Source organism: Solanum pennellii, chromosome 8, assembly GCF_001406875.1.
Source record: "Solanum pennellii chromosome 8, SPENNV200".
In the NCBI taxonomy this organism is placed as follows: Eukaryota; Viridiplantae; Streptophyta; class Magnoliopsida; order Solanales; family Solanaceae; genus Solanum; species Solanum pennellii.
In genome coordinates, this window is record NC_028644.1 from 69,590,100 (window position 1) to 69,614,520 (window position 24,421).

Consider the following 24,421-nt stretch of genomic DNA (forward strand, 5'->3'; position numbering starts at 1 on the left):
CCCCCCCCCCCCCCCCCACACCACAATCCATGAAGAATTGTTTGTGTGATATGTCATGGTGATATGCTTATTGTTGTTTTCTAGTTTTACTAGTAGACTTTTTTCTTTTGATAATTATGGTGTTGGGTTAGTACCTGGACTGATTATACGAGATATGTGCTAACTCCCTCTAGTACAAGTTTCGGAAGAAATCACTTAGTGTTTTCGACTTTGCTTGAGATTTGAACTTGAGAGGCTTTTTTCATTTTGACAATCATGGTGTTGAGGTTAGTACCTCGACTAATTATATGAGATACGTTCTAATTCCCACCTGCATAAGTTTCGGAAGAAAATCACGTAGTGTATTTGACTTTGCTTGAGATTTGAATTTGAGAGCCTTTTTCCTTTTCGATAATCTTGATGTTGGGGTTAGTACCTCGACTAATTATATGAGATACGTGCTAACTCGCACCAGCACAAGTTCCGAAAGAAATCACCTAGTGTGTTTGACTACGCTGAGATTTTAACTTGAGACGTCATTGTTCTTTTTAGTTAATTTAGATGTTTAGTGCTAGAGAACTATAGATTAGTAAGTATAAGAATGGAATGAGCACAAATAGAGTGAAATGGATGGTGATGGATCATATGCCGACTTGAACTAGTTTGTAATTAAGGTGTGGTAGCAATGATTGTTGTTAGTTTTTGACTTGTCAATATTTTCCTTAGTAGTTTGAGAAGATGTAATTGGACTTGCACTGAGGAAAAAAGGAAAAAGTAAAGGTGTTTTGTTGTTTTAATAATAGAAGTCTAAACTATTGAATCAATGAAATGATGTAGCATTATTTAAGTTTGTTGTGGTCACTATAGCACCTTTATTTTGTGCGTTGTGATGCTGATCTAAAGAAAGGGGATTTCTTGCCCTTTAGATAATTGTATTTACTACTTTTTGGAGTTAGATCCAAAGATGATTTAGTTAGTCTTTCATTTAAAGTTACAACCTTTTGCAGTTTAAAAATACTTAAAAGACTTTTAGAGGTAAAAGTTATTCTGGCATGTGTTAAGACAAATTGATTCCACTAAAAAAACATAGATTTGCTTTAGTGTTGTCGGTGGCCTTTATGCTTCTAGTGGACCTTCAATGTGAGTGCAATGTTGATTTGACTTTTGAAAAGGATATTTGGCATGATTCTTTTGACTGTAGCCACCAGATTTCAATGATTTTGTTAGATGTCTCCTAGGTTTAAAAGAAAAAAATATTTAGTTAGTGTTTTTTGTACCTTTGAACATAGTAAATTTAGATAATTGGTGTTTGTTGGAGGAGGCTAAAAAAATAATGGATGGAATGAATGGCTTAAAGTTCATTAACTCATAGCAGTGTCGTCGAAGACAAAAAGCGTTAAGAAGTGTTTTAGGTATATCAGGGCTTTAAGCAACAAAGTGGAGTTAAAATGTGGTGCTTTAGTGAAAACAGGCGCACAACATAGCCAGTGTCTACGCAAACCTTACCTCTACCTCAAAGATAGAGTGGTTGTTTCAAATAGACCCTTGGGTCAAGTAAAAAGCACAATGAAGAACAAAATAAAAAATATATAATGCAAGAAAAAAGTAACGACTTCATTGATTTCCTTTACAATAATTATATTTCTTTTGCCAATCATTTTTGTTTTTTAGTGCAACTCTATTCAAGATAGAACTTATGTACAATGAGGTGCACCACTTAGTGCCTTGCCTACACTTAAAATCACCCTAATTGACGAGAAGCACATATCCTGAGCTTCAGGGCTTAAGCGTGTCTTAAATAAGCCTTTGACAACACTGCCTCGTAAGAAGAATTTAAACATTCTGAATCTCATATGAAGAAGTCAATCTACAATGCTAGATGGACATTACATTAATAGTTATAATATTATTCAACATCTTCTTATCCAATTTAGGCCGGTTTTAGAAGTTCCGCTTACTGCTAATATTTTCATTTACTTCCCACATATATTGGTTACATCGTATAATCTATTAGTCATTGAACGGTAAGATATGTGAATGATGCCTTACATGTAACAACTCTATCTCAAACTTGCATTTTACAGCAAGCTTCTTTTAAAACTAAAGGATTGTGTGTTGCACCAATGTAGGTTCTGGCTGGATGTTTTATTTTGTGATATTCATTCAGACAGCAGTTAACACTGGCATTAGCATAGGAGCAATTCTGCTTGCCGGAGAATGCCTTCAGGTACTTGCTTCTGGAACAGCCAATTTTCATTTTCCAGTTCTTCATTCATGTTAATTGTTAAATAAACTTCTCACTTCAACAAGTTTTCATTTCCAAGATTCATATATATTTTTCAGGAACTTTTCCTTTCAGTTATCCACTTATCTTTTTCATCTTTGAGAATCTGACTCAACTAATATGTATGCTTTACGACAAAAACAGTAAGAATTTGGAAGTTCCATGAAAATCCACTAGCAGAGTAGCACAATTGTTACAATATTATAATATGTATTAGCTGATTACTTGGACTTAGTACATGTCATCATCCATATAGATCATTAGTTTCTAAATGTTAATTGTTAAGTATGACATAATACCGTTGAAAGAATAATGTTTTGTCTCTTTAAACCTCTAAAAAAAAAGAAATTGGTATCCCTAATAGGCTAATACAATTAACTAAGTGTGAACGTGGCATCAGTTTTATCATTGGGATCAAAATGTTAAGGTTATGCACAACCTTTCTTGTTTCTGTGCAGAATAAGCCATTAAGATGTATCTAAAGATCGCCTGTCCTTTCCTGTTGCATGTACCGAACCAAACTGCCAAACGGTCATGTAGTTTCTCTAATAAATGATTATACTTCTACAATATGAAACTCCCTCCATTTCAACTTGTTTGTCTTACTCTTTTTAGTCAAGATTAAAGGATATTTTGATACATTCTACATATCTTTAGTTTAGTTTAAGACCACATGATTTTAAATTTTGTGCCAAGTCAAAACTTGACAAACAAATTGAAACAGAGGGAGTAATTTTTTGGGTAATGGACCTTAACAATGTTAAGTTGCAAAGAGAGTTCAATAAGCTTAATTGACTTTTTGCATTATGATGGTAGAAGCTGAATAAAATACTAAAGGAATAGTTGAAAAGTTAGTGAAAATTTGTATCATCATATCATGATTTAACTCCAGTTTGTTAACAGGATTTTGTTTGCAATAAAGAAGTTAGAGTTGTGTAGAATACCTTGTTTGTAAATTAAGAATGAGAAACATTCAGGATATCCCAAAATGAAAAATGAGCTGTACTAGGATTGTGAAAGTACAAATTGTATAGAACTAGAGGCACGTGTCTTTTTGTTTGTAATTTTGCCTGCTTTGAGTTTGACCTGTTAGATCTTTTAGTGATTTTGGTACTCAAAGATAAATTGATGGATATTTTGTTATCAAAAGTCTCAAATCAATACAAAGGTCATTCAGTTTGTGATATGCTTCAAGGTCCAATATACTAAAAAATATATAGGATGACAGCACAGTTGAAAGTTACTACTAACTGTTGCTATCTTTACATTTTTTTCAAGTTATTGAACAATTTGTTATTTCTTGTTTGCTTGTACAAGATCATGTACTCCGAACTTTCACCACATGGGCCACTGAAATTGTATCACTTCATTGCAATGGTTACAGTAATAATGATATGTCTCTCTCAATTTCCGTCCTTCCACTCCCTGAGGCACATCAACTTAGCATCGTTGTTTCTGAGCTTGGGCTACACTTTCCTAGTTGTTGGTGCTTGTATTCGTGCTGGTAAGTGCTTATGTTCTTTGTGGTTCACGTTCTTTTTCATGTCCTCGGAAAATGTGACCATCGTTCAGGTAGAAATGAGAGTTCAGAAATCAATATTCTAAGAACATTAGTATATATGCAAACCTGGCCTGAAGCAAGTAGAAGTATTAGTGGAGCCAATATTTCTTATTATTAGCATGTAACTTTACTATATAGGTCCAGTTTAACTGAATATTTTCAGCATTATTCAGGTACTTCAAAAAATGCACCTCTGAGGGATTACTCCTTAGAAACCTCACACCTATCACGGTTATTTAGCGCTTTCACGTCTATCTCCATTATTGCAGCTATTTTTGGGAATGGAATACTACCAGAAATACAGGTAAATAATTGTTTCATGCATATTGATTTTCCCAATTTCATGATGTCCAATGGTCTTCGTTAGTCCATGATAGATGTCGCGAAATATGTCAAATTGATGTATATATGGACAGTCAATAGGTTGTGACGCCATAGAGACGTAAGTTAATTTGTAGTCAACTAATGCAGGCAACTCTCGCGCCACCAGCAACAGGAAAGATGTTGAAAGGCCTTATGTTGTGCTACTCTGTAATCTTGGTTACTTTCTACTCTGCATCTGTTTCCGGATATTGGGTGTTTGGAAACAAATCCAATTCAAACATTTTAAAGAGCTTAATGCCAGATGAAGGACCTTCCTTTGCACCGACATGGGTATTAGGTCTTGCGATTGTCTTTATTCTTCTTCAGCTCTTCGCCATTGGTTTGGTAAGTCATGCATTAGCTACTACACAAAATAAATTTTCTTTCGGCAGCATGTTGTCGTGTACATGGTGGTAACTATTCAAAAATATGACACAGGTATATTCTCAAGTTGCTTACGAGATCATGGAAAAGAACTCGGCTGATGCAAACAAGGCTGTGTTCTCTCTTAGAAACCTAATCCCCCGTATAATCCTCAGAACGTTGTACATGAGCCTTTGCGGGTTCTTTGCAGCTATGTTGCCATTCTTTGGTGACATTAACGGTGTTGTAGGAGCCGTTGGCTTTATACCTCTCGATTTCATTCTCCCAATGCTACTTTACAACATAACTTTCAAACCAAAGAAATCATCTATTACCTTTTGGGTAAATACTTCTATAATGGTTATATTCTCTTGTGCTGGTCTTCTTGGATCCTTTTCTTCTATAAGAAAATTGGTTCTAGATGCCAATAAATTCAAGCTTTTTAGTAGCGACGTTGTTGATTAGATGACAAATGTATACTATTGTGCTTAAGCCATATGTATGAAAGTTGTTGATAGTGAGGTTCCTACAACCCGACCCCAACTAGCTTGGGATTGAAGCGTAGTTGTTGTTTATACGTATGGAAGTTGTATATCTATCGAATTGCGTGAATATGTATTTCAACAAGTAGTTTTCTGGTCTCTCTATCAACATGATATATACCTGTTTGCTCAATACATTTCATCAGCTGGAATTTTCTGTCAAAATTGAGAAGAGGATGTTAACAAAATGTGATCATTAATCCTTCTTTTATTACTAAGTATATATGGTGGTGCATTATTTATGTGACATTAGATCATACAAAAATAATGGAAGTGTCATTAATACTTTGATTAAAGTTAAACGATGTCATATATATTGAGACGAGGAAGGAGTTGTTCATACTTTTTATCTAAGATTATGGAAGTGTGATTAATTGTGATTTGTGATTAGATTTGTTAAAGTTGATTTTTTTAGAGGTTAATTTCTTATTAATTGTTGTTAACTATAGTAATGAGTCACTGTAAATTAATCATTCAAATATTTTTTTGATTGATCTTATATAAGATGGAAAGAACATCAAATATATTTTATATCATTTTACTCTAATAGGATATCTAAGTCAAATTTCATTAACTTCATACTCAAATTGGTTAGTTATCAAATTAAAAAAACAATAAAGTTAAAATACTCTATTAATATTAATTCTTGAAGGATTTGAAGCACCAATATTATTGTTAAATGTAGAAATTTCCCCTCAATTTATCATTTTCAAAAATAACAATTGCAACCCCTAAAAAATTTGAAATCAAAAAATAATTATATATATGTTAAATAAAAAACAACATATTCAATCAAATATTCGAAATACATATAAACCGATTCGATTACTATTATTATTATGTAAAATAAATTGCATATAGTCAATGAAGGTGGGGATGTGACTTTTTGGCATGGTATCAAATGGATTTAATTATTAATTAAAGCAAGACAAAAATATGCATTATTAAAGAGGACCACGTTTTGATTAATCAAAAAAGTATTTGTCACAATGTTTTTGGATTATATTAATCAGTCAAAGAAATGTATTTTTAACTTCCAAAGCAAGCAAAGAAAATTGGTTTGTTCCCCAAATTTTGCAAATAGTTTATTTGGTAATAAAATCCAATTTTATGCTCACGTCGTGCATTATTTTATTTTTTTAATTGTCACATCCACTTGTCTGCAATATGCTTAATTATTTATAAGTGATTTATTTTATTTGATAACATATCATATACTCTATTTATTAAATTAAATCAACCAGTCATATAATATTCTAGTCAATATATTATTTTTTGTATAACATGATACTTTTGATACGTAGATAGAAAGAAAATAAGTTATTTATGTATAAAATTAATATAAAATTTGATTGATAATTTAGAATTTCGTATAACTAATACATGTATAAATTATGAAGAAATCTATGTATTATTTTATGTAAAAATAAAATGTGAAATAACTAATACATGAATTATTAGATTTTACATAAATGAATATATGCATGCAATAATACATAAATTCACTCTATATTACTAATAGTCGCATAACTCTTGTTACCAGCTACAATACAATCCGTAAAAGACATTAAGTCCGCCTTCGGAGTTTGATTCAAAACGAATGATTAATATCCTTTTATTTTTAATCAAATATTTTAAATTTAAATTTTAAATATTTTTTATTTTTATGACTAAAACTTGAAAGCATCGTCCTCAAAAATGGTCCGATTTTTTATTCGATGCCTTTTAATTAGATGCTCTTCATAACAAAATACTCCAATATATCATCTAGTTTCTAAAAAAAATATTGGATTTACTTTTGTTTTAATATGCCTAATTGGGGCCTAACTAGATATTAGACAAATTCCAGGTCATCATCATTTTATTCTTTCTCTAAGATATTTTATTTCATTTAAGAGAAAAAGAACAATAAAAATTTGGAATTTAATCAATTCATTGAATTAAGTGTGTATAAAAAAATATATGAAAGGATAAAGGATATAATAGTTGTGACTTGCATGCATGGCCTATATATTGTTTTTATTGAATTTGTAATTAGGATTGGACCACTTTAAATTAATTGTTAAGAGATAAAACTAGGACACACCAATTTTAACCCAACAATTAATATCAAAATTAATGATTAATTTAGCAAGACAAATATAAAGATTATCGAGTATTATCATGAGTCTTGTTGTATTTCGTCCTTTATCTGTTTACGAGTAATAAATCAATTTACCATCCTCACTTGTAGGTTTAAAGATGCACAAACAAAAAAAAAGCCTATTAATATAAAATTAATGATTAATTTAGCAAGACAAATATAAAGATTATCGAGTATTATCATGAGTCTTGTTGTATTTCGTCCTTTATCTGTTTACGAGTAATAAATCAATTTACCATCCTCACTTATAGTTTTAAAGATGCACAAACAAAAAAAAAAGCCTATGAATAAGATGGTCGTAATTAAATAATCATATAATGTGAATGACAAATAATCAATCTCTAAATTAGTTAGTGTAAAGTAATACACATTATATGCAGAACTGATTTAAGGGAGATATTATCAATTAACGTACGAGAATAAAGTCTTTTATAAAAAGTAAAATAAAATAATAAACTAATTATAAGTATCTACGATATATTTCAAAGTTAAAAATACTTTCATAAATTTGATCAAAACAAATTACATTACATCATATTAATATAATAATAATAATAATAATATATTAATATAATCTTATAAATAATTCTGAGAAAATAAAATATACGCAAATTATACCTCCAGAAAGTTCGAGGTATACTAAACATAAATGACAAACTATTGTTGTATCAATCACTTGTGACCTACGTTAATTGACTATAGTCTCAATCATCATATTAATTATTAGTATAACATAAGGTTATCTTCTCATTAAATTATTATTTTTCTTGATATCAATGTTCAACCATATTATTTTATATTTTTGTTTCCTTCTACGTGTGAGAATAGCATACAGATCTACCAAACCGTAGAAAAAAATGGTGGAGGAATTAGAAAAATAAAAGACATTATTAATATTTATGTACACACTAGTCAAATATATATAAAAAATAAATTAAAATTTCTAAAGTTATTTATAATTAAATACAAAAAAGTCAAAAATATCCTTAAATTATCAAAATTAACTCAAATATACCCTTTAATTATATTTCGGTTCATATATATCCTTACCGTCAAACTATTGGATCAAAAATATCTTTTTCATTAACAGAATCGGTTAAACGTCACTTAGATGTCATGTGGATATCATATGACATGCCACATGAGCCAATAGAGTTCCACTCATGCCACGTAGACTAATAAATTTATCCCTAATTTCCCCCAATTTTCTCTGTTTTCCGTAGAATTTAGTAACGATTTTACTGAAGAACATAAAACTCCTTTTCCTCATTTCTCCATTTCCTTAGAACGATTTCACAAAATACATAAGTTCTGAGAAAAGGTTATTTTTGACCCTATAGTTTGAGAGAAAGGGTATTTTTTAGCCGAAATATAGTTAAAAGGTATATTTAAACTATTTCAAATAATTTAAGAATATTTTTTACCCTTTTCCGATAATTAAAGACGGTCTTTGACAAAGTAATAGGTTCCAGTTAAAGTTATATATGTACTATGTGACTTTCTTGTAATAATTAAATAATCATAAAATATGCTACATAAAGGTTTTTTTTAATATATACATATAAATTAAAGCTTCAAATATAGTAAAGAAAAAGCAAATGTATGTCTTTAGAGGACCAGTTTCTTTTCAGAGTAAAAGTTATCTACGCGGTATTCGATATTTTATTTGTTTTATATTAATTATTTTATTTTTTAAAGTTGATTTAATTAATTTTTAAAATTAAATTAAATAATATTTTAAACTTATAATTTATTAACTGTTAAAATTATAAACAAAACACTATAAATTATACTTTTCTCATATCAATATGAGAAAGCATTTTAAAATATTAATTTAAATTTATGTAATTTAAATTTTAAAATAAAAATATCTAACAAATAATTTGAAATAAAGAGAATACTAGTATATACTGATAAAAGTTGTGGCGTAGTAAAAGGTAATCTTTCATTATATCACCTTTAACAAAAAATTTGAATTTAAATTTTAACAATATATTTTTCCTTTTTAGTGAAAAGTGATAATCATATTAATCAAATTAATAAATTTATATAGTATATATATCCGACCCCGTGAAAAATTGACTTTTTTTTTTCTTATATTGCCAAATCACTCATCAATTCTCATAAATGCTCCTTCAACCATATAAAACTCTAAAATCTTTATCAATAGGAATGGTAGTAACTTGATTGAAATTTCTTCATCTTTTTGATAACTTTTTTTTATTTGAATTTGGATATGAAAAAAAAGTTTATTGGGATCGCTCAAAAGTTGGTCTTATAGTGTGTGAATTTGAATCAGTTAAATTTTAATATAAATAACAAATATTTAAAAAAATTGTGATCTTCTTTTATTCTCAAATTCATCGATTCGATTTGGTTATGATCGTTATCGATTTGGTTATGATATATAACCAATTAGATTTGACACAGACACAAAAAGAATCACTTGAGAACAAGGTGATATATCAAATAAATCATGCATGGACAAATTGTATCTTGCATAGTAACAGAAGAGTTTGAAACAGTCAGAAATGAAAGTATAAACTAAACTCTGACTTAATATACCGAATCGTATAAATATAATATATTAATTTACTAATTAAGTTGAGAAAAAATATCAATCTGTAAAAATCAATACGCCAATAAAAAACTAAAATTCAAAATCGCTAAATGAATAACTCATACTTTATCCTAATTTATATTACACATTTCAGATTTTGAGATTCAGATAATTCTATCTCTATCATTAATTTATCATATATCTTTCAAATATACAATATATTGCAACTCATAATAGTCCTTACGTAATTTATAAATATATAATTTCATTATAAAAGTTTTAAAAATTTATGAGAAAATTCTCGATCAAACTTAAATTATTTGACTCACAAAAATAAAATATATAGCGTAAATTGAACCAAACAAGTAATAATTTCTTAGTTTGTATATTAACCCACCCCCACCCCAACCCCACCCCAATAATCACAGCGAACACGTTAAAATCTTACTCGCCACATATTAAAGAAATTTCCTCTCAACTCCACAAACACACCTTTCATATTACTCGCCACTATATAAACCCCAAAATCTCTGTATATTAATTTCTCCACTATCAGCAATGGCGAAAACTCCAGAGAAAATCTCACCGCAAAAAATGGCGTCCGCCGCAGCAAACAAACCTCTCATATGGGATTGCGGAAGCTCACTCTACGACTCGTTTGAGTTGAAATCATTCGAACGTCAACTCGATTCCGCCATATCTTCTCGAAGCCTCTCAATGCCTCATTTACCCGATCGTCGTCTTCTTATTCCACCGTCAACAACAGATCCACAACAAACTACTCAACCGATTTCCAAAAAAACTTCTAGAATCTCTAGATCTTTCCAGAAACTTCTCAAATCCGTTTTCAGAGCAAAACAGAGTAACAGTCCGCTGTTTCAGGGGCAAAATCGAGATGGATTTTACGTTGTTTATGATAAATCTGGTGCACTTACGACGATTCCGGAAGGACCGGAGTACGACGGACTTTCGCCGGAGATTAAGTCGTTGGTTAGAAGAACGGGTTCCGAACGGTTCACGGCGACTTCAATTGGTATTTCATGTGCTTGATATATAATATAGATCTTAATCTAAGTAATTAGAATATGAATGACTAATATGTATAGCAATAATTTCTTTCATCTTTTGGAATATTGTCGTTGCTAGTTTTTTGAACTCAAAAATTTGAAGTTTTCATGGTCTACAACGTAGAATATGTGACATTATTCCATAACTTTTGGTTCGAGTTATTGTTATCGAAAACTATAAATATCTTAATTGTGATTCATACTTAAAAATCCCTCCATAAATAATTTAGAACGAAAGAAATATAATGCGTATTTTGAATACTTATCGAGTAAACAAACATCAAACTTATAATTGTTAGAAATTGAGATATGTTTATCGTTCGAGCAATTCGTAAATTATTTTTGATTTACGCTCGTAAGTTATTTTTGGTTTACGCGGTAGCCTTAATGACAGCAAGCTAGATTAGTTAACTCCCGCCTTAATTCACGTAAAAAGTAGCGCGCGAATAGTGCAAAGTATTCTATATTTATTGGTATTTAATCATGAAATCTACTTCTTTATGACTTAAAAATCATTAATATCTCAATTAATTAATTAGGTGAGGAAATTGCTCAAACATGTAATATTCATGTTATGAGCTCGATAAGTTTATCGTTTTATACATAAGAATGGTCGAGTTTAATTTGTAAGCAGTTGATAGTTTTCATGTTGTGAATCTGATAAATTTATCGATTTATCTATAACGATGGTTAAGTTAGAGCAGGAGGTTGTAGGTTTGAGATTTTCTTTATGCTTTATCAATTGAATATGTCGTGCAGGGCTTGTATAGTTTCATACACAAAATTCGAGATGAGATTTCTAATTAAGAAAATAGTGATCTTATTCATTGCACCACATCGTTTAATAATAATAATTTGATTTCTTTACATCACGAGTGAAGGTACCTATAAGTTGACTTCCAACTATTAAGACTTAACTCTACGTTAGAGGAGGAGAAATGGAGTATTTAAGTAAAAATTGACAGCAAATATATGTATGACCCATCTATAATTGACCTAAATTTGACAACTAACCAAGCACTTCCTTTGCATTTCTTGGAAAATATATAGGGGTAGCTTTCTTTTATCATATATATATTTTTGATGTTTGATCGATTAATAAAAAATATTTTTAAAAAAATACACATTAAAAGTTGATAATAATATTGATTGAATCAAGTAATATAAAGTTAAAAGTTTGAAATAATTATTAGAAATAACTTCCGCTTATGAGTAAGAAAAGTCATGTATATGTTTTTTAATGAAATATTTACCTAATAACTTAACATCAAAAATGATAATAAATGATTTTCGTATGACCAAATGTACCATTTATGTTAAGAAAAAAATTATATTGGATGGTCTTATAATTTATTTAGAACTATATATATATATATAGCATAAAATAAATGCATGGTAGAAGATATTAGCTACCATAAAAAAAGATTTATTGGCATCTTGTGGTGGTTGAATTAAAGACACATTATAATCAAGGTTTTGTCTATATTTGTGGAGATCGCTAAAAGACTACATAAGAGAATATTAATGAATTGTACCATTATCTTCAATTCTTATCCTTTTTTTTTGTTTGGAATTTAGTAATAATATGTACTATATATTGACTTGCTCTTGAAAAAATTAGAACAAAAAATAATGTATTAATCTTGATAAGTTTAAAAACCAAATTTTACTAGAGCTATACATAATTAAATTTCCTTCGTCAAAAAAAATCATACTATAAGATAAAACCAATATAAATCCCATTAACATTAATGTTAACATAATTGGGAGCTTCTAAGATTGGTTTAGGTTGCAATTTGAATTCCAATTTCCAAGTGACATATTTATTTGTACGTAGAAGCACATAAATAAATATTTAATTAAAATTTCTGACTTCATCATTATTTATAACTAGTTATATTCGAATTAAATTAAACGAATAAATCATTAATCTCTTATTCTTACTATTTTTATCTCAATTCCTTTTTAAAGTTTCTAGCTTCACTACAATATATATCTATAAGTAGCTGATTACATAACGAAATGAACGAATTTGTACTATTTTTTACTTAAATTTCCATATTAAAATTTATGACTTCATAACTACCTAGGTACATATCAAATTGAACGAATTAATTCTTTATCTTCTTCACTACTTTTTTCCGATTCATAATCGAACCGAACCGATTAATCCTCAGATCAAATTAGGTGACACAAATTAAAGATGGTATGATATAAATTAAAAGATGTTCACGGATGAAGCATGAATATAATTAATGAAATATTGGTTCAATTAATTAGAAAAGATGATTAATTACAATAGTTATATACTCGTGAGGTTGGTGGCAAAGCATTTATATACTTTACAGCATTACATACATTTAATTATTTTGCAGAAGGGAGCATTTGATTGGGCAATTTAACACTATAGTTTCTATCAAACTTCATGTCAATCTAATAGTACAACTAGTAAAGATTAAAAACAATGAATTTAATGCACACTGTGTCATACATGAGTGGCCCAAATTCAATTTGAAATTTTTCGACGTGTTTATTATATTAAGTTAAATTATTCATTATTATATATTATTATATACTTAAGTATATATTATTTATCTTTTGAGATTTTATATGCTACTTTCAAAAATTCATTTGATAAGCGAAAAATATAATGATCGACTATATAAAGCTAGTGTTTTGATATTAGTTGAACTTAACAATTACTACAAAATGACAATGATTATTTTCGATTTAATAATAAAGAAAATACAGAAGAAAAGCTTAAGAATTTTTATTAGGCAACCACCACCTAACCTATCGGCAGGAAAAATTCGAAGAACTTCCCTTCATTAATTACTTACTAAACTAGAAAGTTCTAAGAGTATCTTTCAAATTTCATGTCAATATAGTGTGTATATATAGTACATAGAAATAAAGATAAAAAGGATGGATCAATGAATTTAATGCAGACAACCATACATGTTTGGCCCAAATTTATTTTTTGAAAAATGTTTGAACGTGTTGTTGTTTTAAATTAGGTTTCTCTTTTAGAAATATAATATTTGTCTTCTAAAAGTTTATTTGCATTTTGAAAGTAGTTGGGAGGCATTATAGGTTGAATAAAAAAATCAATATTTTGATGTTTTATAGAATTGGACCAATATTTTATAAAATGTCGATATTTATTTTCCATTTACTTAGGAAAGATTAAGGGCTTTTTTTTTTTGGTTTCTCACCTGGTATTCGAAGCTCACCAACTAAATTCGAATCACGTTCTGCAAAATCCAATTGAGGGTGGCGCTCCCGCTTATTAATGTATTAGCACTAATTGAAATAATAAGAAATATTTATAAACAAATTTAGTTAGCTAACATGACTTGTATAGATTTTTTTTGTATACAATTGATCTTAATATGTATAAAAGTATCGAACATCGAATAAAAAGAAATACCACCCTCTCATTTAGTGTCTATGAGTACACATTAATAAGCTTTAGGTCAAAGTTACCACCTATTTATTTCTACAAATCAAACTTGTGATTGTCCACATCTTCATGTGGACTATTCACTAATCTTTTTAAAAATATACCCTATTTACAAGGGAAACTACACATGGAGTTAGGTTTGCCAATTTCACTTTCTTCAAGTTTCTTACAAGTTACAAGATAAATGATGATAATGAAAATGATACACATTATTATTGATGAGGAAATTATTTTCTATAATTGTTAGGAAGTTAAAGATTTATATTTATTTTTTTCTTTCCCAATATTTTTTGGCTACAAATCTTTTAACTGTTTTTGAAAAATATCATTATAAAGGATGACTAATATATATTTAATTATGTATATAAAATCACGTATTGACATATAGTATGATTTATGACGAAGGAAAGTAAATTGACACCTCTAATTGGGATGGCCCTATGTCTATGACCACTCACAATTTGAAATATTTAGTGGAAACAAATTTAAAATACTTGCTAATATGTACAGTTCGATCAAACTAATTTACCATATGATCGAAGTATTAAATATTTATACATTAATTATGTATTATTACATGTATATCATATTTCAAATATACAAAATTTATACATTTGCTAACACTATCGAAGTAAATTGATCCACACGATATACATAATTCATTTTCACTAAGCTGGTTATTTGAGTCTATATATAGGCTACCTCTTTTATCTACTTTCCTATAAAATCTACTTTAGGTCATTTTAATAGGTTTGAACTAAGATTGTTGTGCTCTTGTCACCTCTTGGTAAATTAGGCTCTCATGTATTAACTTTGTAAAATAACGCTTACTTTTATAATGATTCAAAGTTCCAAACCTACAACCTCAACGTTGAAGATGAAGAGTACTTACCATACGTGTCCGTAAAATAAAAGTGTACGTAATAGACAAGTGTATAGTACTAGTAATAGTTAGTTACATACAAATAAAAAGAAGAAGAAGGGGGTTTATGTAATACTTGAAACTACAGGGGTGGTTTACATACAAATAAAAAAGAAAAAGGTAGTTTATGTAATACTTGAAACTACAGGGTAGGTTTTTGTAATAAAAAAAAGTTAAAGAAGCAACAGTGTCGAGAGCCAAAAACCCTAGAAGAGAAAAGGGGTTTTTAGAATCAGCAAAATCTGCAGATTTAGGGTTTAAGATTTGTTACATTTGGTGAAGAAGGAAGAATGGATAAAGCAATTATTAAGCTTGACGAAGGTACAACATGCACTGCGTGGAATTATTCGGGTCACAGATTAGCTGCTGGTTCAACTGATGGTACTTTGTCTGTTTTTGATTCTACTGATCCGGCTTCATCTGTTTTCAGTTGTTCTTCTAAATTCAAGGTTAGATAAAAACTCAATTTTCATATGAATTTGTTTTAGCTCTCATTTTGAAGTCATACGGATTTGAAGGAAGTACAATTTTTGGATATAGATTGATGTTGTAGCAATGTACATCCAAAGAGCCGAATAGATTATTTATACATGTAGGAATTTGCTGCAGAATAAATAGAACAAGTATGTATCAATCCGAGGTCGGGTATATGGGATAGTGAGTATCATTGTCCTTGTAGTCAATGAAGTCAGGTAGAACATGAGTTCTCTGGTTCAAATCCCGGCATTTGGTGAGCAAAGTTATGACGTACACGTGTTGGTGGGAGATAGAGGTATATGGTGGAATTAGTAAGAGTTGTGCTCAAACTAGCTCAGGCACCACCTCATAAAAAAAGATGGGATAGTGAGTTATTACTCCCCAAACAAAAAAAGGGGAACATTTGACTCTTGATATCAGACTTTGGAGTCCATACAAAAATCTCCTATTTTTGAATAGAAACCAATAAAATGTTGAACGGGGCAGAAGTTGATAGTTCGTTTCCTTGTGAAGTCATATGTATTAAGAGAGATTCACGTCCTTGTCGTGCTTCTTGTATAGGCAACAGATACCATAAGTAAAAGTTAATAAGTTTTCAGTGGCAGAAAAAACTGGACAAGTAGTATTGTCAAACTACGGTCCAGAAAGCTTCCAAGTATGGATGTTAATGGTCTGTATGGCAAAATGTTGAACTTTCAAATAACTGTTTAGAAGCAGGATACATAACTACTGCAAATCAGTCAAACTTGATTCCTTGTTTTTTCATTCAGTTGGCCATTTTTATTGGGACCCTCTTTTGCTCTAATGTAATCTATGGATTGAGTATGAAATTGAAAAGCTGATGAACGGTATAAACTAACTTCAAAAGGAAGAAAAACTGTAACTGGGTTAGTCCTTTTTGTATACTTCACAACTCCAGCACTAATGTAGTGCTGAGCAAATAAGCTTTTAATTTTTTTCTTTCGCTTAACTATGAAAAAAATTAATTGTGATTATAAAATAGTGTTAAATTCTTGAACTGAAATCTATGCGATTGCATTTCCACTTTTGACATTTTGATTAGGTGCATGAATCCAGCATTGTAAAAGTTGTTTGGGCTCCACCAGAATATGGAGATGTAGTTGCATGCATTTGTGCTGATGGAAGTTTGTTGTTGTGGGAGGAGGTAGTTGAAGGTGAGGACACGTTATTTGGCATTTGTTGATGAAATTACTGTCACGAAGCTAAGCTGAACATTATGTTATGTGTGCCTTTTCCCCTTCTTTTTTGCATGGGGATGTTTTGCTGATGAGAGTAGATAGTCAAAGTTTTGGTTTCTTTCTTTTGAATCTCTAAAGACGGGAAAAAGAAGCAAAAGAAAACTTATTCTCTATTTTCCCCCAAATGTTCATGAAATATTGGAAAAAAAGAGTAAATCCAAACAAGAAACTTGATATGAAATTGATTGTTAAACTTGATATGAAATTGAAGACTATTTTGGTTCTTTATGTCATTTGTTCTTTCTTTTCTATTGTGTTTGACAAGAGTAATTGTGAAGATAAATTTATTCCCTTAAATTCTTAGTAATAATCTCTGTTTCCAACAACCAGTGAAACTATAATCTTAATCTTATCATCAATTGAGTTACTTGCTTGTATAGTCCTTCTTTAATCTATGAATTTTTTTAATTTTATCTGTAAATACTTTCTCAAATTTTACTTCTGACAATAATTTCACATTTGTTTTTCTCAACATTTAACTGGAGACTTACAATGAGTACTATTCTTTAGATTCAGAGCTGCTTCAGTGGAAGCTGTGCAAATGCTTTGACAGAATCTCATCCCAAGTTCTGGATGTTCAGTTTGGAGTATCCCAGACAAGTCTGAAATTGGTGAGTTTAAATTAGATTGGTCGTAAATGTCTACAATTTGACATTGAAATGTGATAGCAGTTGTTTCAATAGCTTGAGGGTTGCAGGGTGCTAGGGATTAGAACAAAGAGATGTATCTATGTTGTTTTTGAGTTTATGATTACTGATTTTGTTGTATTTCTCTTTCATTTCTTTAGTGCTTTAGATGCATTATGATGGAATCACTCGATAATCGTAAGCAATCTATTGTTGTATGCATCTCTGTAGGAATAGTAAATTTTTTTATGGCTTGCCCTTGACTGAGATGTTGAATGTATAGTTGTTTTTGCTTGCCCTTAAAGGAGATGTTACTTCCCCCTCTCTTGATCTTTGCTGCAGCATTGGGATTGATTTCTTGTTACTTGTAGAGTGGTGTGCTAAAATAACTTGCCTTTATTGATTAAACCTTATATCTCATCTAAATTTATTTCAGCATATCCGGTACTCTTTTTTCTTCTTCTTTTGTCTTCTTAAATTGTTAAAATCACCTCTTATAATCTGTTAACTGAATAGCAGAGAACCTACAATGCCAAGTTGCTTATTGTTTATTAATACTTGCATTTATCGATATCACCGTCTAAAAAATTGAAGCTCTTATTGGGTGTGTGAAAGCGAAGTGTTCTTTTCATTGACTTCTCCCCTAACTCCTTGTAAAGTTGGTTGGGGTAGTTAATGAATTTATCTGGAAGGAAAGAAGGGGAACATCTATGAGGTCAGATGTTGCCCGATACAAACTTCCCACACTAAAACTCTATCATAAGATGCTTGAGGTACTTGAGAGAGTTCTTCAAGCCGTTGATCAGGAGGAACATAAAGCAACTATAGGTTCACACTAATTTGTACTGGTTTTTTTTGTTATTTGGCTCTAAAGTATGCCGTCTAGAATACCTACTATGAATTGCTTTCTTGAACAAGATCACATCGGTACTAAGTTAAAAGTATTCCAAGTTTCTTTTTCCTCTTTTCCTTTTTGAAGTTTCGAGGAAAGATCCCTACTCTTTCTTTTGCATTTGGCAATACGAGATGCCAAAGTGTTATATATGCTACTTAAATGTGTTAGGTGGGTTCCCCATGGAGGATGTGACAGAGCATAGGGGCCAATACCTGTACATTGTGGTCTTGCTTTATTTTACTCGCAAATCATTTAATTTATGGGCCTTTAGATCTGATGGATGTTCCTTATTTTTTTCTTCAATTTGATGGGATAGACAAGGATGAGATGAAACTGCCTGATCCAGTGATTCTTGGTTTTCAGCTTTTAGTCTATATGACTACATAAAGTCATTTTGATCACATTTTCCGTTATTTTCTTTCACATAGGTTGCTGCATATTCGGATGGCCAAGTGAAAGTGTTTGAGCTCCTAGATCCATTTGAATTGAAGAATTGGCAGCTGCAGGTGTGTATCTACATTCTGCTTCTTTGACTTTCTGCCTCATGAGCCATGTTCTTCCTTATTAATCATTTATCTCGCTTTATTTTTCTGGTGCAGTACTTGTTTTATACATACTCTGAAAATGATGATAGTATTTTTGACTCTTCTGACTCTATTTTAAAGATGACACATTATGAATGTTACTAAGAAATGGAGAAGCTAACTTTTAGTCCTCTTTTTGTAGGCTGAATTTCAGAATGTCATTGAATCTGTATCCAAATTTGGAAATGTTTCATGCCGATCGGCTTCTATTGCTTGGAATCCCTTGAAAGGAGAAATCCAGCAATCAAGCTTCGTTTTGGGTTTTGATTCTGATACGCCACACCTAAACTCCTCCAAGGTATGGCAAGTTCCTTTCTTACTGTTAACTTTAAGGATTGTGTTCTATAATCCTTAATTAGTTCTATTTACATATTTCTTTATTAGCTAAAAGTTGGCAGTAAATTTATTGCATTTTGATTCTTGTTGATAATGAATAAAATTCAGCTAGTTCTTGTATGTGTCTATTTGACATTTATAAAGTCGGAAGATGTAATTCTTGAAATCTTTAGCTTCTATCATGTAGTAGATGGTCTTAAAAGCTGTTAATATACTTTGGTCTCTGATTGGACATATGTAATTTTATCATATCATAGATTTCCACAGGTTTGGGAATTTGATCAGGATCATCAGAGATGGCTTCCAGTTGCAGAATTAGCTTTACCTGCAGATAAAGCTGATCCAGTCTCTACTGTTGCATGGTCACCAAATATTGGAAGGTTTGCTCTTGACAACATCCTCCTTAAAACCATATAGCCAGACACTGCCGTTAGTGAAAATTTTCTGTTTATCTTGTTGTGTGCGATTTCTAATTCAAAGCTTCCTTTTTCAGGCCGTATGAATTAATAGCAGTTGCCACTTGCAAGGAAATTGCATTATGGCATGTTGGATCAAATCCAGACTCTGATGGAAGGCTCTCGGTGGAGAAGGTTGCAATGCTCTCTACTCATGACAGTGAGGTGCCTAGTGCAACACTACTTAGTTTAGCTGTTCTTGTAAATCAATTAACACGTTTAGGTCCCAATACTATTTCTGAGTTTCTTGATAGTGTAAAGTGACTGATATTATTTGTTTTGGTTTCAACGCACGGATCAATTGTCTTGAGTGATCCTACATTCCCTTACCTTTAAATTTTCTCATCTCCAATTCACTAAGGCGATTGGTGACAAAACTGTAATTTAATTATACCATATTTGATATTTATCGTGCAGATATGGCAGATGGAATGGGACATGAGTGGAATGACACTTGCTACTACTGGAAGCGATGGTGTAGTTCGCTTGTGGCAGTGCAACTTGAACGGAGTTTGGCATGAGCAAGCAACATTACAGCCCACTAGCTAGCCTGCTTATGTGATTTTCACATTCAAGCTTGAACAAGATTGCAAGAACCCAGTGAAACACAAGATTCTGTGGTTTATCCATGTTACCGATTTGTCATCAGGCATTTCATTTTGTAAAGCTAAGTGACCTTTGCATTGTAAGTGGTGGAATATGAAAAATTCCCAGTATGAATATGTTCATCTGATACACTGGAACTTGTTTGAGCCCATTGTTTTAGCATGTATGGAGAATTGTGGGGATACAGAGTTTTGATTGAATATGAAAAAAAACTCGTATTCGTTGTAAGATTATTGAAAAGTATGCTGAAATGTGAGCATCACGTTGGCTTTGAAGCAGTTGCTTGGTACTTGCATTTTGTAGACGTGGTTCGGTTATTCCCATGGAGCATACAATTTCATCAAATTTATCAACATTCAGGCAGTCTTTTGCAAGAATGTGGTTGAAGTTCAAAAAATACCAGGCTATTGATACAAAATATTATAGCTTGTTCCTGCTCTTGGCTAGTTTTCTTGTTAATTTATACACTACAAAAATAGAATTGAGTGATCAAAATCCAAGCTACTCGTTTTTATTGTCCTTGACATTATTTATCTGAAAAAATCTGAGAAATTTGGATCAAGCTCTACATGTTCAAGTGGAAACTCCAAGCCTATAATTGGAGAACTTGTTGATGAAGTGTTGGCTGAGAACAAGTCAGGGAGGTCTGATTCTGAATGGTACGCGTTATAAATTCTTCGCGAATCATTCATCTGGCAGGTTGGTAATGACAAGTAACTTGATTCAGGAGTTGTAGGAGAGACAAAAGATGGTGAATAACCCCCAACCAAACTGTCATCAACTTGTGACATCTGGAAATGCAGACTTTCGTCTACGAAACCAGAGAATGTAGGTGAAAATGGGAAAGAACATGTTGCTTCTTTCTTGTCCAAATCATCTGTATTCACTCTCAGATTTGCTTGTAAGTTCGCGAGCATTTGATTCGATGGTGTTGTTCTTGAATTGTTGGCTTGTTTGTGTTTATGTTTCTGTGGTGATTTTGGTTGTGTAGCAGCAGCAGCAGCAGCACAGTTATAAGTTTGGTTACAAGTATGTGTCCCTTTGTATGTGATTTCAAATAGTGCAGGATCATCATCAGACCTCTGCACTTGCTTTGTTGCCCAACAGTTTTGCATTAGTCTGTATGTGCATCTGTAGTAACTCCTGCAAACATAAATGAAATCTCGTCGTTACGACAAAGGACGAAGTTCGATTAAATTATATACTATCAAGAAAATAGAGCTGTCAAAATAAGCTTGATTCATAATACTACTTGAGCAGGATAAGGCTTAGTTCCATTGAGCTGATATCAACCCCACCCAAATAAGCTTGTTGGGTCCATAGATTGGGCCGGGCTGGCCAAACCATTTAAAACGAATGGCCCATCCTAACCCATTACTTCCATAAACGGCCTTGAGCCGGGCCCAGCCAGGCCAACATTTTACATGTCGGGCTTGTCTTAAACCTTCAAATTCATAGCCTTTATAGACTTAGCTGGGCTAAACTGAATCAACCCGTTTTGACAGCTTTACATGACAAAATTACTAAAAGGATACTAGAAATCTTGAAAATTTCACTTAAATTTTTTAATTTTTTCCCTAAAAATGTTATAAAAGTTGGTATCCTTTTTAAGTAAAATTCTTGAATATATTCACCTTGGATATTTAGCACCAAGAATGTCTTTTTGCCCATATTTTCTCCAACTATATCCATCATCTGTAGGCCCTTCATATCCATTTTCTGAACTCACTCTCACTTGTTCACTCCATGTAGGCATCTGTTTTCTGCAACAACCATTAAAATAAAATAAAAAACAATTTAACTCAAAAAAGAAAAAAAAATCAACAATCATTCAAATTAGTCAAACTAACAGTTATTATCTCATAAAATCGCTTTTTTTCTTGATTACAATTTTTTTTTTCATATGATGACTTTCTGAGATAACAACTATTAGCTGACTCGAAAAAATCGTCTAACCTCTTTTTTGAAACATATATGAAATCTTGATCATCACTTTTAGGATTTTCATCAACAGAAATTGAAGATTCAGGTGGTGCTACAAGTAGTGGAGTTTGTGCTACTAAACCACTAGTACTCCAATTAAGAATTGACAATGATTTTTCAAAAGAAGAAAGTATCATTTGTATATGAAAATCCAATTCTTGAATTCTATTTGAAGCTCTTAATTGCTTAACATGTTCTAATCCTTGTGTTAATTCATTGATCAATGAATTATATTCATAATTGAATCCACAATCCATATTTCTAGTAGTTTTTTTTTTCAAAGATAAAAATGTAATCTTGAAAATGGTTATTTTACATAAAAAATAAATTGTAGTGTAATGAAATTTAGAAGTTTCTGGAGAAGGAGAAGAGAAGTTTCTGATTATTTTTTGGGGGGGGGGGGAATTTTGTTAAGAGAATGATTTGAGGAAAATATGAGTTAGAAACAGGTGAATTTAAAAGGAAATGACATGTGGAGAAATAAAAAATAAATTAATTTTTTTTATATTAAAAAAGTGAGTGTTGAAGTGGAATATAGTTTGAAAGTTGACTGTGGAAAACGAGTTTTTTTTTTAATAATTATTATTATTTTTAGACCAGTCTTTGGTCATAAAATCTTTTTTCAAGTGAAAATGTTTTAGTGAACAAGGTCCAAATGCTGACCAATTCAAACTTTTTTGAAAAAAATTAATAAAATAGAATTCCTATAACAAAATAAACTATAAATCTCTTTCTACATAAAAATAAAAAATAATAAAAAAAAATCTCTTTCTACATTAACTTTTCTTTTTCTTTTCTATATTTGCTTTCATAATCTTCATATCCACATAAAATATAATTTTATGAGTTGTTATGATCTCCAACTTTTTCTATAGGGGAAAGTGATGGAATGATTATTCATGAGAAATACACGTTAAGTTTGAGTTTGTTTTATGTTTTATTATTCGATGTTCAGTAATTGCTGAGAAATGATTGTTAATTTTTATGATGGTACTTTAATATATGTGTTTAAAATCAGAATGAATTTGAGCAAAATGATTTTTCCTAGAGAAAATCGCATTCGCAAGAACTTCAAGGGGTATAGGGCATACTTTATTAGAAACAACTTTATGTCCTTTCAAATTTTGATATCATAGATCGATGTGGCCACTTAATTTTCACTTTATTGTATTAAGTAATTATTGTTTGTCATAAAAAAAGTTATTCAATTTTGTCTAATATTAAATAAAGTCATTACGATGCAAGAAAATAGACATTTTACATAGACAATGTCAAAATAATGTAATACTTAGTGATTTTCTATGATACTTAAAACAAAACTGAACGAATTGATTCGTTTTTATTTATCTCATGTTTGAATATTTTTTATTCAAAAAAGAGCATATTGTCCTATAAAGATCATCCCTATTTAGCATGAGAAAACCCCAAAATTAGTAAAAGGAACTCATTAATTAAAACATACCATAATTATACAACAATACTAAATTTAACACTAATCTATGACTTTCACCTCACTATAATTCTAATTCCTTAATCATGTTTGACCAAATGAGTTGAATTGAACTCTAATAATACTACATGAAATTAATTGAGTTTACTAATTAATTAATCAACTAATTAATTATGTATTTGGAATTTGACTGGAATTTATATTTCTCTTTCTCACATCACATGTACATGATGATGCATTGTTTGGCTTAACGCTGTTAATCTAGAAATTAGTAAAAGTCCAATGTATGACCAATTCAAACTTACAAAAGTGGGGTCCATTTGATGATTTGGCCATATATTTTGACGTTAATTATTAAGTTTTTGATAAGAAAAAAGTTGTCTTTATTATAAAGTCAGAGGTTGAGATTAAAAACCTAATCGACTATGGTAAAGTGATAAATATTATTTTATTTTTTTAAAATGAGATTTCAAATGTAAAATAATTAAATCGAATAATATGTC

At 30.6% G+C, this 24,421-nt stretch overlaps 4 protein-coding genes and 1 non-coding gene across 5 annotated transcripts in view; 4 read left to right on the top strand and 1 right to left on the bottom strand.

Annotated features, from left to right (window-relative positions):
- Nucleotides 1-5,222, top strand: part of LOC107027051 (probable GABA transporter 2) — a 6,371-nt gene extending 1,149 nt beyond the window's left edge. Inside the window, exons 3-7 of the mRNA XM_015228215.2 lie at nt 2,109-2,206; nt 3,581-3,767; nt 3,998-4,128; nt 4,296-4,532; nt 4,626-5,222. Of these exons, the coding sequence (XP_015083701.1) occupies nt 2,109-2,206; nt 3,581-3,767; nt 3,998-4,128; nt 4,296-4,532; nt 4,626-5,015 (1,043 nt within the window). The 3' untranslated portion in view covers nt 5,016-5,222. The remainder of the gene's footprint in view (nt 1-2,108; nt 2,207-3,580; nt 3,768-3,997; nt 4,129-4,295; nt 4,533-4,625) is intronic.
- A 5,050-nt stretch (nt 5,223-10,272) lies between these two features.
- LOC107027924 lies at nt 10,273-11,024 on the top strand. The gene has a single exon (XM_015228978.2). It carries the CDS (start codon nt 10,354-10,356, stop codon nt 10,843-10,845), a length of 492 nt encoding a protein of 163 aa, XP_015084464.1. The 5' UTR covers nt 10,273-10,353; the 3' UTR covers nt 10,846-11,024.
- A 4,416-nt stretch (nt 11,025-15,440) lies between these two features.
- LOC107026812 (protein SEH1) lies at nt 15,441-20,760 on the top strand. The gene is made up of 8 exons (XM_015227901.2): nt 15,441-15,696; nt 16,788-16,899; nt 17,494-17,594; nt 18,933-19,010; nt 19,231-19,386; nt 19,692-19,804; nt 19,918-20,044; nt 20,297-20,760. Exons 1-8 carry the CDS (start codon nt 15,538-15,540, stop codon nt 20,426-20,428), a joined length of 978 nt encoding a protein of 325 aa, XP_015083387.1. The 5' UTR covers nt 15,441-15,537; the 3' UTR covers nt 20,429-20,760.
- LOC114078510 lies at nt 18,309-18,426 on the top strand. Its single transcript, XR_003580190.1, has one exon. It is a non-coding gene; the product is annotated as a small nucleolar RNA snoR104 (small nucleolar RNA).
- A 14-nt stretch (nt 20,761-20,774) lies between the features above and the next one.
- LOC107026811 (probable WRKY transcription factor 53) lies at nt 20,775-22,897 on the bottom strand. The gene is made up of 3 exons (XM_015227900.2): nt 22,442-22,897; nt 22,120-22,248; nt 20,775-21,628 (listed from the first exon to the last, which is right to left on the bottom strand). The coding sequence occupies exons 1-3, from the start codon at nt 22,723-22,725 to the stop codon at nt 21,016-21,018; spliced, it is 1,026 nt and encodes a 341-aa protein (XP_015083386.1). The 5' UTR covers nt 22,726-22,897; the 3' UTR covers nt 20,775-21,015.
- Nucleotides 22,898-24,421: the final 1,524 nt, after the last annotated feature.

Coding starts and splice junctions, on each gene's coding strand:
- LOC107027924 (XM_015228978.2), top strand. CDS start 10,354: ATGGCGAAAACTCCAGAGAAAATCTCACCGCAAAAAATGGCGTCCGCC.
- LOC107026812 (XM_015227901.2), top strand. CDS start 15,538: ATGGATAAAGCAATTATTAAGCTTGACGAAGGTACAACATGCACTGCG. Junction 16,900..17,493: donor GTGGGAGGAGGTAGTTGAAG/GTGAGGACACGT, acceptor ACTATTCTTTAG/ATTCAGAGCTGCTTCAGTGG. Junction 19,805..19,917: donor TGGTCACCAAATATTGGAAG/GTTTGCTCTTGA, acceptor TTCCTTTTTCAG/GCCGTATGAATTAATAGCAG.
- LOC107026811 (XM_015227900.2), bottom strand. CDS start 22,725: ATGGATTGTGGATTCAATTATGAATATAATTCATTGATCAATGAATTA. Junction 22,249..22,441: donor ATATATGTTTCAAAAAAGAG/GTTAGACGATTT, acceptor TGGTTGTTGCAG/AAAACAGATGCCTACATGGA. Junction 21,629..22,119: donor CTTGGTGCTAAATATCCAAG/GTGAATATATTC, acceptor TTATGTTTGCAG/GAGTTACTACAGATGCACAT.